General features: G+C 37.8%; 1 protein-coding gene across 2 annotated transcripts in view; it reads right to left on the reverse strand.

Moving 5' to 3' along the window:
- DCLK1 (doublecortin like kinase 1) overlaps positions 1–15050 on the reverse strand; it is a 342359-nt gene that overhangs the window by 323801 nt on the left and 3508 nt on the right. For both annotated transcript variants that reach the window (XM_081291475.1, XM_081291476.1), the window contains exon 2: positions 12975–13369. In XM_081291475.1, the coding sequence (XP_081147601.1) occupies positions 12975–13350 (376 nt within the window). In that variant the 5' untranslated portion in view covers positions 13351–13369. The remainder of the gene's footprint in view (positions 1–12974; positions 13370–15050) is intronic.

Genomic DNA, 15050 nt, shown 5'->3' on the forward strand with positions numbered 1-15050 from the left:
ATTTTCATGGATGTGGAACCCACAGATACAGAGGGATAAATATAATGTGCTAATATACATGTAATTGTAAATTAACAAATATGATTATTCTGAACAGGAAGAATATATATAGTCTTGGTTTAGTCAAACAGCTCTGGATATCCAGTGTTTAATTTCTTAGTGAGACAAAGAGTTAAAAGATAAATTATAACCCTGTCTAGAGAATTATTTATAGGTTACATTCAAGTCTCAGCATAAGAGCTACTCCAAAATTATAAAATAAGACATGATTACTGTATCATATTCCCTCCTATATACACTAAGCCCCTCCAAATTCTTGGCATAACTTCTACTTCAATAATAAAATAAAAGTGAATTTATCTAAAAAACCAAGGTGTATTTGATCAAAATAGCCCAAAATTTGCTTTGAAAGTCTTCCATTACTTTCTATAGGTGAAGTTAAACAAGGATGGCAAGATTGCAAAGCTCTTAGATCATTTAAAGGAAATATTATAAAGATCTGTTCAGTGGTGTTACTGGAAATTACAAAACTGGTTATCATATGGCCAGTTTGGGTTTGTTTGTTTCAAGATATGATCTCCCTATGTTGAATCCTGAACACAAGTGATCCTCCTGCCTCAGCCTTCTGCATAGCTGGGACTGCAGATGCAATGCCACCAGCCTGGAATACTGCTGGTTCCATTTTAATTTGTTCAAGCCAAAAAAAAAAAAAAACAAAAACACAAATCTATGATAAGACGGATCCTCCACTTGAAATGTAATACTCTGGGTGTCTAAGCCACCCCAGCATATGATAAGAACAGCAGATACAGCATCTGCCAAAACTTTGGTAGCATTTATAAAGGCCAAAAGTTAATATCTGCTTTTATGCAAAGAGAGAGAGAAAGAAAATGATAACTACAAAAGTTAAGGAAACAAAACATGAAATTATGTTTGCATCCATCCAATACCCTCTAAAATGTCAATTTAAAAAAAACAGTGATTTCTTCTCTGAGAAATTTAAGTATTTTCAGGAAGTTCAAAGAAAAATATTTTTATAAACATATTAGATTATATTTAAGACAATGAAATATCCATGGTTTTGTTTTTTTTAATCACCTATGAATGTTAAAGTTATTCTATTTACCATTATTTTTCAAAGGGGGGGAATAAATTTTCTCTAATAAAGTTCATTAAAAAAGCTTACAAATTTTCTCTAATAAAGTTCATTATAAAAAGCTTACAAAGTTAATTCTATCTTGCCATTAGCTCCCATTTTTAAAAAATATCTTTTTAGTTGTTGCCATCAACAACTTAATTTGATTTATTTCTATGTGGTGCTGAGAACCGAACCCAGAACCTCATACATACTAGGCATACTAGGCAAGTGCTCTATCACTGAGCCACAACCCCAGCTCTAGCTCCCATTTTTAAACTATAATATTTCCATTTTAAATAAGTTCTCTAGACACCATTGAAAATTTTTGGTAATGAGGTACTAGTTCCCTGGTTGATCCAGGGAACAGTAGCTATGAAGAAGATCCTTCACAAGACTCCATATTGGGGGATTCTAGAAGTTTGTCCCATTTCCCCTTAATGCTGGAGTTTCAATGATTAGGAGCTGTGACTCACAGATTCTAGTTCTGACATTACTTGGCATCAGCTGAATATGATCTAATTCCCTCCCATCCTTCATATTACTAAAGGTGGTGCCTCTAAAATACTTTTAAGTCTAAAATGTGGCATGTTAAAAAGTATCTTAAATGAGAGATATCCGCAATATATTTCATTTTCCTAGAATATAGATTTTCTTATTGAAAACTCTGGCAATTAAATTTCACTTTGTGAGTTATGGCAAAATTTAGAACTCAGATATTGAAACTTTTGAAAGTAAACTGAGTTTAATTACATGAAGAATTATTTACAGAATAAAATATCATTGCCTGCCTTCTGGACACGACATTTTATGAGCCAAGTCAGATATGCACAGCAATATTTCCTATCTACCTGGAAGGCAACAGTTTAAGGAGATGATTTTCATGGTGCTATAAAAGGCAAGGAAAAAGATTCCCCAAAGGCACTTATGGGTTATTCTTCCACAGAAGTTTTTCATAATATAATGGTATATAAAAATAAACTTACAGAAAATAAATGTGAATGCTATGTCAGACCTGTGGGAAAATGTCAGCTTCTCAAAATCAGATCAGAAAATTCATCAGAAAAACACCGTGAAGGAAAAAAAATATGACATACATTTTGTTTTGAAATTTAAAACAAATACATTTGAAAAGTAGAGATACTAAAATTAAAAAGGGAAAAAAAGACTGGGGACCTATAATACATCAATGGCTTATTATAATTGCAAAGCTTATTATAATTTACAAAAATACAAGGTTCTAAAATATATGGCAAAGGACAAAAACAAAAACAAAGTAGATATAATAAATAAGCAGGAACATTAAATTAATAAGAATCCTTTTGGAAACAACATGACAAAATGTATTTGGGGCCATGAAAATATTGGTATCTCCAACCCATAATCTCATTGCTAAGAATTTCTCCTAAGAAAATGACAGAACAGAAAATAACAGAATTGCAACAAGTATCCACAGCATTAACAATCTTCTAAATTGTCAGTAGTAAATACAAGAATTAGCCACTCTGGGTAGTGAAAGAAACCTAAACCACAAACCTGTCCTCAAGAACTCAGAAAGCAATACATGTATATGAAAGGATTCCATCACAAGGCAGCAAGTGCTAAGTGCTAAATAAGTGGTATGGGCAATCCTAATTCAGAGAAGGAAGTCACTTTCCACTTCCCACCATACTGTCAAAGAGGAGATGGAATTCACACCCACCTTGGAAGCAAGGATATGATTTCCATTGGTAGAAAAGAGAGAGGAGAGCAAGTCACATAAATAATAATAATAATTACTATTATTATATGCTCTATTTCACAATATAGTAGAGACATAGTCATATTTTTTCCTCAGAAAATAAAATAAAATTGTTTCCTTAAACAAGCAAGTTAGATAAGACTGCAGTAGTCACTATAGTTTCTATGTATGATCAGCCTGGGGTGTTTATAGGACACATGGGCTTCAGTGTAAAGGAAAGGCCAAAGGTGGACTATAGGGGATAGAAGTCTAGATACCATCTTTATAATAGACAAGGAGAGGAGCTGAAGAACTGAACTTTCATATATACTCTAGGGATGGAGAGTAGTGGATGCTATGAGATGTAATTAGCAGGTACAATCAATAGAATTGGCAAATAGGTTAGATGTGGAGCCCGAAGAGAATGTGCATCAATGATGACACTGAAACTTCTCTTTTGGTCTACTTTCCATACACCACAGTGGGTGAAATAAGAAGGTGAATAGGTTTGGATTAAGTGGTCAGGATGCAAATTAATTTGATTGTAATTTCACCTGTAATCCTCACCATCAGATTTATACTAAATTTGAAGTACTTACAGCCATTTGAAGATTTCAAGCAAACAGGAAATAATACAATTCTGGAGTTTGGAAAAGAGATGGATGTGGCAGCTGTAACCAGGGGAATGGAAGAAAATGCTCAGGGAAAATGCCCATACCCCATTGGAGAAAGCTGAAATCCAGGGTAAGAACAATATTTAAAGACAGCCAACTCCACTGCTGTGAACCCAACATGAGGCAACACATCATGGTAGAAGGACCCAGAGGAAGAAAACTGCTCAGCTCACGGTGAGAAAGTGGCATGTAAGCGTGGGAGTGGGGGTGTGGGGGGTTAGCTACAGGGAAGATGAACCCTTCCAGGGCATGCACCCAGGGACCCACCTCCTCTAGTCATGCCCACCTGCCTACGGTTACCATCCAGTCAGTCCATTCAAACTAGGATGGACATATCCAGCTACAGATCTCATAATCTAATCATTTTATTTCTATTCTTGATTAACAGGAGCTTTGGGAGGATACCTCCTATCCAAACCATATCAACTTGCAACTATCATGCTGGGCTGGGGGGACTCCATCAGCTCCACCATTCCAGAGGCTGGGATGTAAAATACATATATCATAGTGTATGCCGCAGTCTGGCTGGGCACAAATAACCGAGCAGCCACAAAGCCTTGTAGGTTCAAACGGCAACTCTTTATTCCCAAACTCTACACACACTTCCCGGGAACACACTCCCTCCACTGGGCTCTGTGCCCCAATTCTCCCGGAACTGTCAGGAACCCGCAAGAACCCGCAAGAACTCAACGGGAGCTCCAAAGTAGTGGGCGCCCAAGGCAGCAGGATCCGCCCTAATCCCAGAGTCGTCCTATCCCCCCCCCCCCAGCAGGGTCACCTTTCAACCATTCCCTCTGGCAAAAATGCCAGGCGTCATTCTGACTAAACTGTGGCTCTCAACAAGTGTAATGATCCTAGTGGAGTGGTTGAAACAGAATTGAAAGCTGAGGAAATAGAGATAGAAAAATGCAGATTTTTTTTTTTAACTGTAGAAGATCTTTTGGTTTAAGAAGTCAGCAAGATCAAGGCAAGAATTGTTTAGATTGTGAGAGACTAGTATGTCTGTAAGATGAGAGGATGAGCATGGAGAAGCTAGTGGTGGAAATGGTTATTTGAATGTCTGCCATGTAGCAGATCACATTCTAACCCATTACATTTCATCTGTGATCCTCACCACAGCCTCATCAGCTAAGTACTGAGATGCCTCTTGTCATGGAGCCCACTGAGGCACAATGACCTGGGTAGCTTGCCATCGGTCATATAGACAGTAAAGGTGGAGACAAGATTCAAATATAGGTGGTCCAATTCCAGAGACTGCGTTTTTAATCATGATGCTATACACCCTCCAAGGAGGGTACTCATCATACCCTAAGACAGGAGAGAAGAGAAGCCCAGAGATAGGAGAACACAAGAAAAGAGAATAGCTGAGCTGCAGCCAGCAATGCTGTGTATATCAGTGGGTTATACGACACAAGCCCAGATGGGAGGAAGGGGCAGCAATGGAATTGCTGAGAGACGCACATTAAAAATTATGGGCCACATTCTAGAAGTAAAGAGAAGAGACGTTATTAAGCCAAGGTGCAACACAAAGTAATCTATTTGTGGCCAGACTTATAGACAGGAAATCTGGTTTGAAGACTATTGTATGTGACTTGTGTGAATCTGAAAGGAGATAATCTGAGACAAACTGAGAGGAATGGAAAAGAGGGGTGAATATGAACATGTTATAAAGGAAAGACAACTAAACTATGTATCTTTAGCTTAAGAGCCCTATTAGAATAGCACAAGAAAGAGACAAGCATCTAGTATAAAAATACGGAGTTAATATTTCATTTTTTAAACATTTTTTGCATTTTTCCAATTTCTCTACAAGGCTCACTGTAGAAAAATTTATCACTCATTCAGACAAAGAATGCGTCACACTATTGTTAAACAGTAACAGGACCCTTGAAAGTTATAATAATGGTGATAGGGAGGAGAAAACAAATTGAAGAAAAGTCTCGAACAGAATCTGTAGGATTTTTTGGCAGTTTGAATTTGAAAGTTAAAAGAAGGAGTTATCAATTGAGGTGTGTTAATGTAGGCGTGTTTTAGATCATTCAGGCTGCTGTGTAAGAATGGCTTATAAACAATGAACATTTATCTCTTAGTTCCAGAGACTGGGAAGTCCAACCTAAGGCACTGGTGGATTTGGTGGCTAGTCAATCCCCCTTCTGTGAAGATGGCATCTTCTTGCTGTGTCCTCACATGAGGGAACAGTAAGGCAGTGCTCTGAGGCCCCTTTTATAAAGCAAATAATCCTGATCATGAGAGCTCCACCCTCATGACCTAGGCACCAAAAGCCCCACTTCTTAACTATCACCTTGTTGATTAAGTCTCAACATATGAATTTGGTGTGTGTCACGGGGAGGGGCAAGTCACAAACATTAGGACTTAGCAGGTGATGACACATTGAATAAGATTTGAAATATGAAAGAAATATGAATTCTACATGATGGGGGGAAATGAGTTCACATTTTATTCATGTTGAATTTGAAAGCATTAAGGATTAGACTCAGTTGAATACATCCAGGTGGTTGGAGTTCAAAAGAGAGTTTGGAGACAGTAATAAGTCATAAAAGATGGGCCAAAATAATGGGAGCTAATGAGATCACAGAAAATGATCCAAAAACAGGAAAGTGGAGGACACCATTCATGTGTAAAAATGTAGCAAATAAAGAAGGAAAGAGAAAATCACCAATAGAACACTAGAGCAGTCATTCCTATAGGCAAGAGCCATCAACAAATGCCAAAATTCATAAGCAAAAACTTAAGGAGAAATAAGATGTTTACAAAGACTTAAAGTTTCTCCCCAAAATATTTGTTAACCACCAAGGGGGAATAGTAATATTATGGTTTGGATATGAAATATCCCCCACAAAGACCCATGGACTAAAGGATCGTTCCTGGGAGCAGGGATGTTCACAGGTAGGCTTTGAGCAAGTAACTGGATCATGAGGTCTGTAACCTCATCAGTGAATTAATCTATTGATGGATTAATAATTTGATGACATTAGTGGGAAGAAGTGGAAACTTCAGGAGGTGGGGCCTAAAGTTTGGAGGAAGTAGATCACTAGAGGCATGCCCAGGAAGAGTATTTCTTGTTCCCGATCCCATTCTCTTTCTCTGAGGCACCACTGCAGTGATGTGATCAGCTTTCCTCCACCACAACCTTCTGCTATGATGTCTTTGCCTTGCAGTCAGCTGACCAGGGACTAAAACCCCTGATACTGTGAGCCAGCACAAACCTTTCTTCCTTTAAGTTGTTTTTCTCAGGTATTTGTCACAGTGATGACAAGCTGACTACTACAATAAGTTTAGAGAGAAGATAGTTGGCAACAGCCCCTTAACCAACTGTTCCTGGGTAACTAGTAATAAGCATAGAGGCAGACATCATGTACTCCTTGAAATGATGCACACAATATCACTTGAAATGAGGACACAATATCACTTCTGTGGAATTCTGGCCAAAAATGCCTAATACCAACCTAACTGTCAGACAAACCCAAATTGAGGGACTGTCTACAAAATAACTGACTGGTATTCCTCAAAATAGTCAACATCATTAAAGACAAGGAAAAAAACGAAGAACTAATAGAAATTAGAGAAAATGATGGGGAAATTACAATTAAATGTGATGATATGTGATTCTGGAACAACAACAAAAAGAATATCAGTGGGGAACTAATAAAAGTCAAATAAAACCAGTAGTTTAGTTGCTGTATGGTACATTAGTTTTGTTCTGGGTCCATGGTTTTGCAAGATATTCCATTATGGAAGATGGGTGAAAAGTATATAGAAAATACTTAATTTTTAAAAATTTTCTGTAAGTTCAAATTAATTTCAAAAAGAAACACTGAAGAAATGAAGCATATGCTCTGGAAAAAAATAAAGTAAAATTGAATCCCTACCTCATATATGATACCAATATGATTTCCATTAAAATATTTTTAGGGCAGGGGTTGTGGCTCAGAGGCAGAGCACTTGCCTGGCATGTGTGAGGCACTGGGTTTGATTCTCAGCACCACATATGAATAAAAGAATAAAACAAAGGTCCATCAACAACTAAAAAAATTTTTCTTTAAATATTTTTAATAAAAATAATACATGAAAAGGAGATGAAATGGCTTCATGACCTCGGGTTACAAAGGGCCCTACAGGCATGAAAATAAAGGCCATAAATGAAAAGACTGATACATTGGATTATATAAACTTTCTGTAAATCTAAATGGCAAAAAGCACAAGAGTCATTAGGGGCAATTTGATAAAACTATTTTTAATTATCATAATAAAGGGCTTTAATCTTTTAAAAAAAATCTTACAAGTCAAGAAAAAAGATACCAATCTGGTAGGAAAATAATAAACAGCTATGGGGAAATAATACTTATAAAAAGAAATACAGGGGGCTGGGGATGTGGCTCAAGCGGTAGCGCGCTCGCCTAGCGTGCGTGCGGCCCGGGTTCGATCCTCAGCACCACATACAAAGATGTTGTGTCCGCCGATAACTGAAAAATAAATATTAAAATTCTCTCTCTCTCCTCTCTCTCTCCCTCTCTCACTCTCTAAAAAAATATTAAAAAAAAAAAGAAAGAAATACAGGGGCTGGGGTTGTAGCTCAGAGGTACAGCACTTGCCTAGCACATGTGAAGCACTGGGTTGGATCCTCAGCACTGCATAAAAATAATAAATAAAATAAAGGTATTGTGTCCATCTATAACTTAAAAAAATAATGGCTTTTTAACACATAAAGAGATGAAAATTAAAACTATAATGAGAGCGCAGTGGAAGAGTGCTTGCCTAATGTATGATGCACTGGGTTTGATTCTGAGCACCACGTACAAAGAAATAAAATAAAGGTCCATCAACAACTAAAAAATATTTTTTTAAAAAAGCTATAATGAAATCAATTTTTTTCTTTTCTTAATAGGTTGACAAATAGCCAAGCTATTGATAGCACATCATCTTGTTGAAGGCAGAGAAACAGCCACTGCCATATAATACTGATCAGAGTGCAATCCGAAATTACCTCTGCATGAGAGGAGTTTTGCAATAGGTTTTTAATGCTTGTATCTCTCTATTCAACAATACTACTTCTAGTAATGTATCCTAAAGCTATTCACCTACATGATTGGAAAACATATATCCAAGGATATTCATTGCAAAATTATTTGTAATAATAAAGGGTTGGACACATCCTAAAAGCCCATGAATGAAAGACTGATTCAATAAATATGGCCCATTTGCATAAAGGATTATTATGGAGTCAGTAAAAAGAACCCAGTAGTTATAGATGTACTGATATGAAAAGTCTCCAAGATTACAGCCTCAAGCACACAGAACAAGGTGCAGAACTGTGAGTACAGCAAATTATCTTGTGGACATGCACTGGTATGCATGAGAGGGTAATAAAAAATTTTTAGAAACAACTAGCAAATTGGTTGCCTCTGGGGAATTTTAGGGAGCTTGTGCTTTATAGCAATGCAAAAATTAATTTCAAAACTGTTAATACAGTAGGGGAAGGTCTGAAGGAAACCAGCAGTGAGATAAAGTAGAGGAATAAGGGAATTTTCTTAAGAAAATTGCCCCAAAATCCAGGCAATGCAGAAGCCAAGGTAGGAGAGAGATTCCTTAACTCTGGGGCAGGGGGTGGGGTGTGTTAATGTATTCCTAAGAAATGAATTCTGCTGGGGATTTGGACAGTGCCTTTAGGCCATAGCTAGTGTCAGGCAATGCCTATGGAAGGCTGGTGAGGAGGAGCCAATGCATGTGTGAAAACTAAGAAGAGGAGGCAAGAGGCACTTGACTCACTTATAATACTGCAGATCTGATGAATAAACTAACTTATTTATATCCAGAAGATGACATATGTGTATAGTTTTCATCCTTATAAGGAAATGCTCTGGCCCTCTCACACCTACATTCACATAGATGTTAAAAGAAGGAAAAATCGGTCGATCAAGCAACGCTCAGGATTTACATTACATCTTTCTCCTAAGAGTTCAAAGGGTTTCAGTGTTATGCCCTCCTTTATCCACAACACGTAGATATGTACAGTAGAAAATAAATGGTACAAAGTTGGGGAAATGAGGCCAAGTCTCAAGGTGAATCACTTGCAGAAATAGGCCTGCAGTTCTTTCCTCATTAAGCATCATGTTTTTCTTTTTTTTTTTAATATATTAAGTCCATTTGAAAGCAACAATTAAGAATGTCATCTTTGGTATACACTTAAGTATGTGTACAAATTTATGCACTTGTAAACACATAAAACCATACATGCACACACACACACACACACACACATGCACACTCACTAATTATATAATTTGGCCTCAGAGTCAGCTCTCTCAATGTGCTTAAACCACACTTATGCATAAAAATCAGTGTATAATAATAACAGTGAAAGTGACCATAAGACTGTTATAAATAAGGAAACTCGCATATGTCATTGTAACTCAGAATTTTGAGTCTGAGATCAAGTGAGAAAGAACAAATTAAGAAAAAAAAAAGACAATTACAAGCCAAATACAGTTGTCACTGCACCCACTAAAAGGATTTAATTTAAAACTCAAACATCATCATGTTGGAAGGGGAAATGAAAAGCTAATAGCATGCATTGACGTTTTCATAAAATTAGTATGTAAAGTGAGATATATGGCCCTAATGATGAATATGAAGCAACGGTTTGGATTTTAACAGACTAAGCAAAATGTAATTGACAAAAAAGCAAATCTAAATGAATTTCTAGCTATTTAAACACTAAGTGCAGCTGCATGTTAATTGTCAGTGGTATGAATTAGAAAAAAAATCTGTTTAAGCTAAAAATTCAAAAAATAAACACAGCCAATATGTGAGCTCACACCCTGTACTGAAGTTCCCATTCACTCAGAAAAAAAAGTAATTTTTAAAATAATTTTTAAACATCAGAAAATTCCATCTTCAGTTACTTCATACTGATTGGGGAAAAAGGTTTGGTTGTGGGTGGGGAACAAAGAAAAAGATTAAAGTGTTTCTGAGAGAAGGAAGCATCTTTCATTTCTGGAATTAAGTCAAGAGTAAAACATTTGTTTTCAAGAAGTAGTTCACACAAAAATATTTCATTGAAATACCACTAAAGTCAATGGGAACAATTTAGGGTTTACAGTTAACTTTCCACTAATTGTCTTCCATTCTACTATATCAAAAAATAATCCTTTGTATTAAAGTGAACACAACAGCACCCTTCATAGGAGTTGATTTCACAGCACACAGTATTTTAGTGGCAGTTATAAGACCCAGCTCTGGCATCAGCATTCCTTGTTCAAATCCTAACCCTACCTTTTTTTTTTTTTTTTTTTTTTTTTTTTTTTTTTTTTTTTTGCTGTTTGAGCAGAGTACTGAACCTACATAACATATTACATAGACATCAAGAGCATATACCTCCTAGGATCATGATGAGAAGTACATGTATTCCCATACAGGTAACTCCAACCATTGCCCTGCACATGCTCAGTAACAGTGAACCATTATCAACTTCAGTCAAGACAGCAGTATTTCAGAGTAGATATATTGTGGTAAAAAACAAAGACAAAAAAGATGGTGGCAAGCATGCCATGATTTTGTTGGTCCCCAAACGTGAAGAAAATACTGTCATCGGCCACTTCCGATACTCTTTCATTGGAAGATGGAAGCCACAGGAATATCTCTGGCCACTTCGCAGTAAAGACCAATTCTGGGAGAGAAACTGAAGTGTCCCTGGCCTCTAAAATGCTGTACAAGTGATTCTAGAACACAATGAGGCATCAATCCTCCAGCTATCTTAGGATGTGCTTTGAGATCTTGGCATATTCTCCCTATAATATCATCAGCCCTCAAAGGGATTGCTTGGTTGACTGATCATGCACCTGACTTTGCATCTCATCTTTGTCCAGATCCCTTGGAATATACCACCAAATGTTTCATTTATCCTTGTATTTTCCAAGGTCATGCAAAGGACAGAGCAGACACACACATAAAATCTAAGTCGGCTCAGAAAGACTTCATGTTCATTCTTCCCCTTTAATTTACTGGAAGTTCCAGCCTCTGAATAGAAGGAAGAAGGCCAAGTCTACAGGCATCTTGGCAGGGTGACAAGTCACTGAAGAGATGTGAATTCCCACAAAATAAACACACCATGCCCAGGCTCCTCCACACCCACTCAAGTCCAGTCAGACTGTGACCAGAATGGCATTGCTCCCAAGAGATCAAGATAAGGAAAAGGGAAAGGACCTCAGCTTTGATTGACAAACCAACTCTGGCTAGAAAGGAGGACAAGAGGGTCTGCCAGTACACACCCAGGGGCAGCAACCCCAACTCCAAGGCAGCTGACAGGGATGCTTCCTGCTACCTGCTTAAGAAGGCAAGGGGTTGTATACCATCCCTCTACGACCCAGTTGGACAAGAGGACCTGAGAAAATACTGCTGGAGTAAAGATAAACTAAGAAAACATCAACCTCTTCCAATACTTGGTCCTACCTTCCTTTCTGAGGTTTCTTTGTGCTATCTGCTTCATTAAAGGCTTAAGTCTTCAATCTCAGAAAAACCTGCTCTCCAAAGGGAATCTACTACTTTACTTACACCTCAGCATACATTTAATCCTGTTTTATTCTCCCCAAATTATTTTGACCATGACTTCTAAGGCAATGAAAGGCTTTATGCCTTATCCAAACAGAGTTGATGTTAAAGCATGAATATCCCAGAGTGAACAATCTATTCTTCTCCCACAAGCTATGAGGTCTCATCTGTGAACCCAAACGGTCCTATTCTCACATTAAATGTCTAAAACAGATAATTACTATTAACATAAATTGCACTTAAAAATAATCTGAGCAGATCAATTCCTTCATATTCTCAAATTCTGTAGAAAGACAATAAGCCTTTCAACTTAAAATGAAGGATCACAGTGGAAAGAGTTGTCAGAAAACATCATTTTTGGTCCAGCAGTCACCACAAGCTTACAACCACAAACACATCTTTTGGATTTTTTGGTCCCCAATCTCCAATGATAAAATTAACGGGTTTGATAGCTAAGCTCCTTTCAACTCTACAATTTGATGATCCATTTGTCATCTTTCATTCAAGTACTTTCTGACATTGTGATAGCAAAATTTCAATCTGCATCTAGAAATGAAGATGAACTATGCAACTGAAGATATAAAAATGAACTTTAAAAATTAATGTCATACGTGTGTGACAAAGGAAATAGAGAATGTTGTGCAACTGGACACTTTTCCCGTGGCTTATGATTCGGGGGTATCTGATTGTAATACCATTATGGTTATTTTTTTTCTTTGTATACCACGCTGCAAACTGGAGCGCAAAACAATAAAGATCTTAACCTAAGGCTCCCTCTAACTATAATGTGACCTCTCAGAGGTCAGTAAGGCTAGCACAAGGAAACCTGAGCATGGAACCGGTGAGGGTCCCTGAGGGTTTATTTCTTAGTGCTCACCTTCCACTAGTTGGTCCAGGCTGGAAATCTTCTTGAGCCCATCAATGGTGTAGATTGTTCTCACTCCCTGGGGCAAATTCACGTTATCCGACAGAGTTCGGGTCAAATCAGCCAGGAGGGCCTCAAAAGATCGGAAGCGGTCTGGGGAGATGGCGTACACAATCCCTTTGAAATATCGATCTCCATTTCGATAGAAACGAACTTTCTTGGCCTTCTTCTCGGAGCTGAGGGTCTGCAGCGTGCGGGTGCGGTAGAAGCTGCAGTGGGCGCTGTGCGTGGGGCTCGGCAGGCCGTTCACCCGCGACCCTCGGCTGTATCTCTGCGCCTTGTCCCTCTCATCGAAGTGCTCCAGCTCCATGTCTCTGCCGAAGGACATGATGGACTGCAAGGGGAACCTGTGAGCCCCAGAAACAAAAGCAGATACACAGCCTGAGGTTATTTAAGATCATGGCTTGAAGAGTTCCTCTTGAGAGCAGCTGGGTGGAAATATTGTTATAATATGTACTGAATCTGAGCCATCATCAAGTGGGAGAGAAAGAGGAGGAGGACAAGAAAGAAACGGAAGAGGCAAATTCCAGGGGAAACAGCTTATTACTCAACTACAGTTTCGTTCATCTCCGAGATATCAGTTACCTACTACCTAGTAGGTTTGGAATGGTACCTATTTACAGGCAGAGAAACTGAGGCACGGAAAATTCTCTCCTAAATTTCTCCAAATAACACAGTTGAGAAATGCTGGAACAAGGAACTTTCCCAGCTCTGCCCGACTCCAGTGCTTAAGGTTCTCTGCAGACCAGTGTGCAGGTAGCACACTGCTATCTGGTAGCAGGTAGAAAAAAAGCTTTTTTCCTATTATCATACAGCTAAAACAAGTATTGGGCCAGGGGAGAAAATGAGGGCAGGCAACATTTAACAGTTGGACTGTAAGAGTTCTATTTACTGTATGTGTTTCCCATGGCCAGATGGAGAGCAAATTAAATCAGTCCCTAGGTTCTACCAACTTAAGGAAGACTTTCCAACACAGGCATGTATTCCATATTATAAGAAGTGAATTCACCTTAAATCATTTACTCGTATTTAGTGCTTCAGATAAATTGGGTTAAAACAAAAAGGTGGGGGCAGGAAGAGGAAATCACAAAAGGAAAAAAAATAATAATTATTTGAGTGGTTTTGCCCTTCCCTCCACTTAAGGCTCTATCTTTGTGGTTGAAGAAATCAAGGCTGCAAGCTGTTGATTCATACTTGACCTTGACTTAACTGTGTAACCTTGAGAAAGCTACTTGTCTGACATATTGAAGCCTCAATTTCCTCAGTCACAAGATGGGAATGAGAATAGTACCTATCTCATTGTTAATATTAACTACTAAACAAGTTAATGGACATAAAGCATTTAGGATAGTGCCTGGCATGTGTGTAGTATTTTTTTTTTTAATTAATAGAATGGTTTCTGTTTCTGACCCCCTACAAAAAGAACTAGAAGGAGCAGAATCTTCCCCTTCTGGCAAGGGAGACAGCTGGTGACTCCTGATCTTTATTTCATGATTTTCTGAAAAGAACACCTGCATCTCCCTGGTCCCCATTTCACTTTCTATGGGGCTTCACTTTCTATCAGCAACTTGCCTATGGTATCAGTTCATCCTCACTAAGAGGTTCATTGATAAAGTCTAGTGGCGCTGCCTCTTGCAGGAGAATCCATTTTTTAACAGGACAATCTAGAAAATGGGAAAACTTCAGCATTCAAAAATTTAAAATTTTTAAATTCAAGATTTTGAATGACACAATTTCAAGCACTCTGAAAAATAGAATATGAGGGAAATGGAAAATTTGAGGCAAGACTTTTACAAGTACCTCCCAATTTCTAGCATATGGGCAATGTCACCTTTCTGAAGGTGAGTCAAAACTTAACAAAAGTATTGTTAAGTCTTTTTTGATCTTTCTGATCATTATTCAGCCTTGAGCCCGAATAAACTGACCTCTAATCCAATCAGAATGGGTAAAAATTTTATATATCAGTTTAAAAATTAATTTAAAAATTGTGATAAAAAATTTCACACTTAAAAACATGGCCACGTGATA

Source organism: Spermophilus citellus, assembly GCF_964194105.1.
Source record: "Spermophilus citellus genome assembly, chromosome: 1".
Lineage (NCBI taxonomy): Eukaryota > Metazoa > Chordata > Mammalia > Rodentia > Sciuridae > Spermophilus > Spermophilus citellus.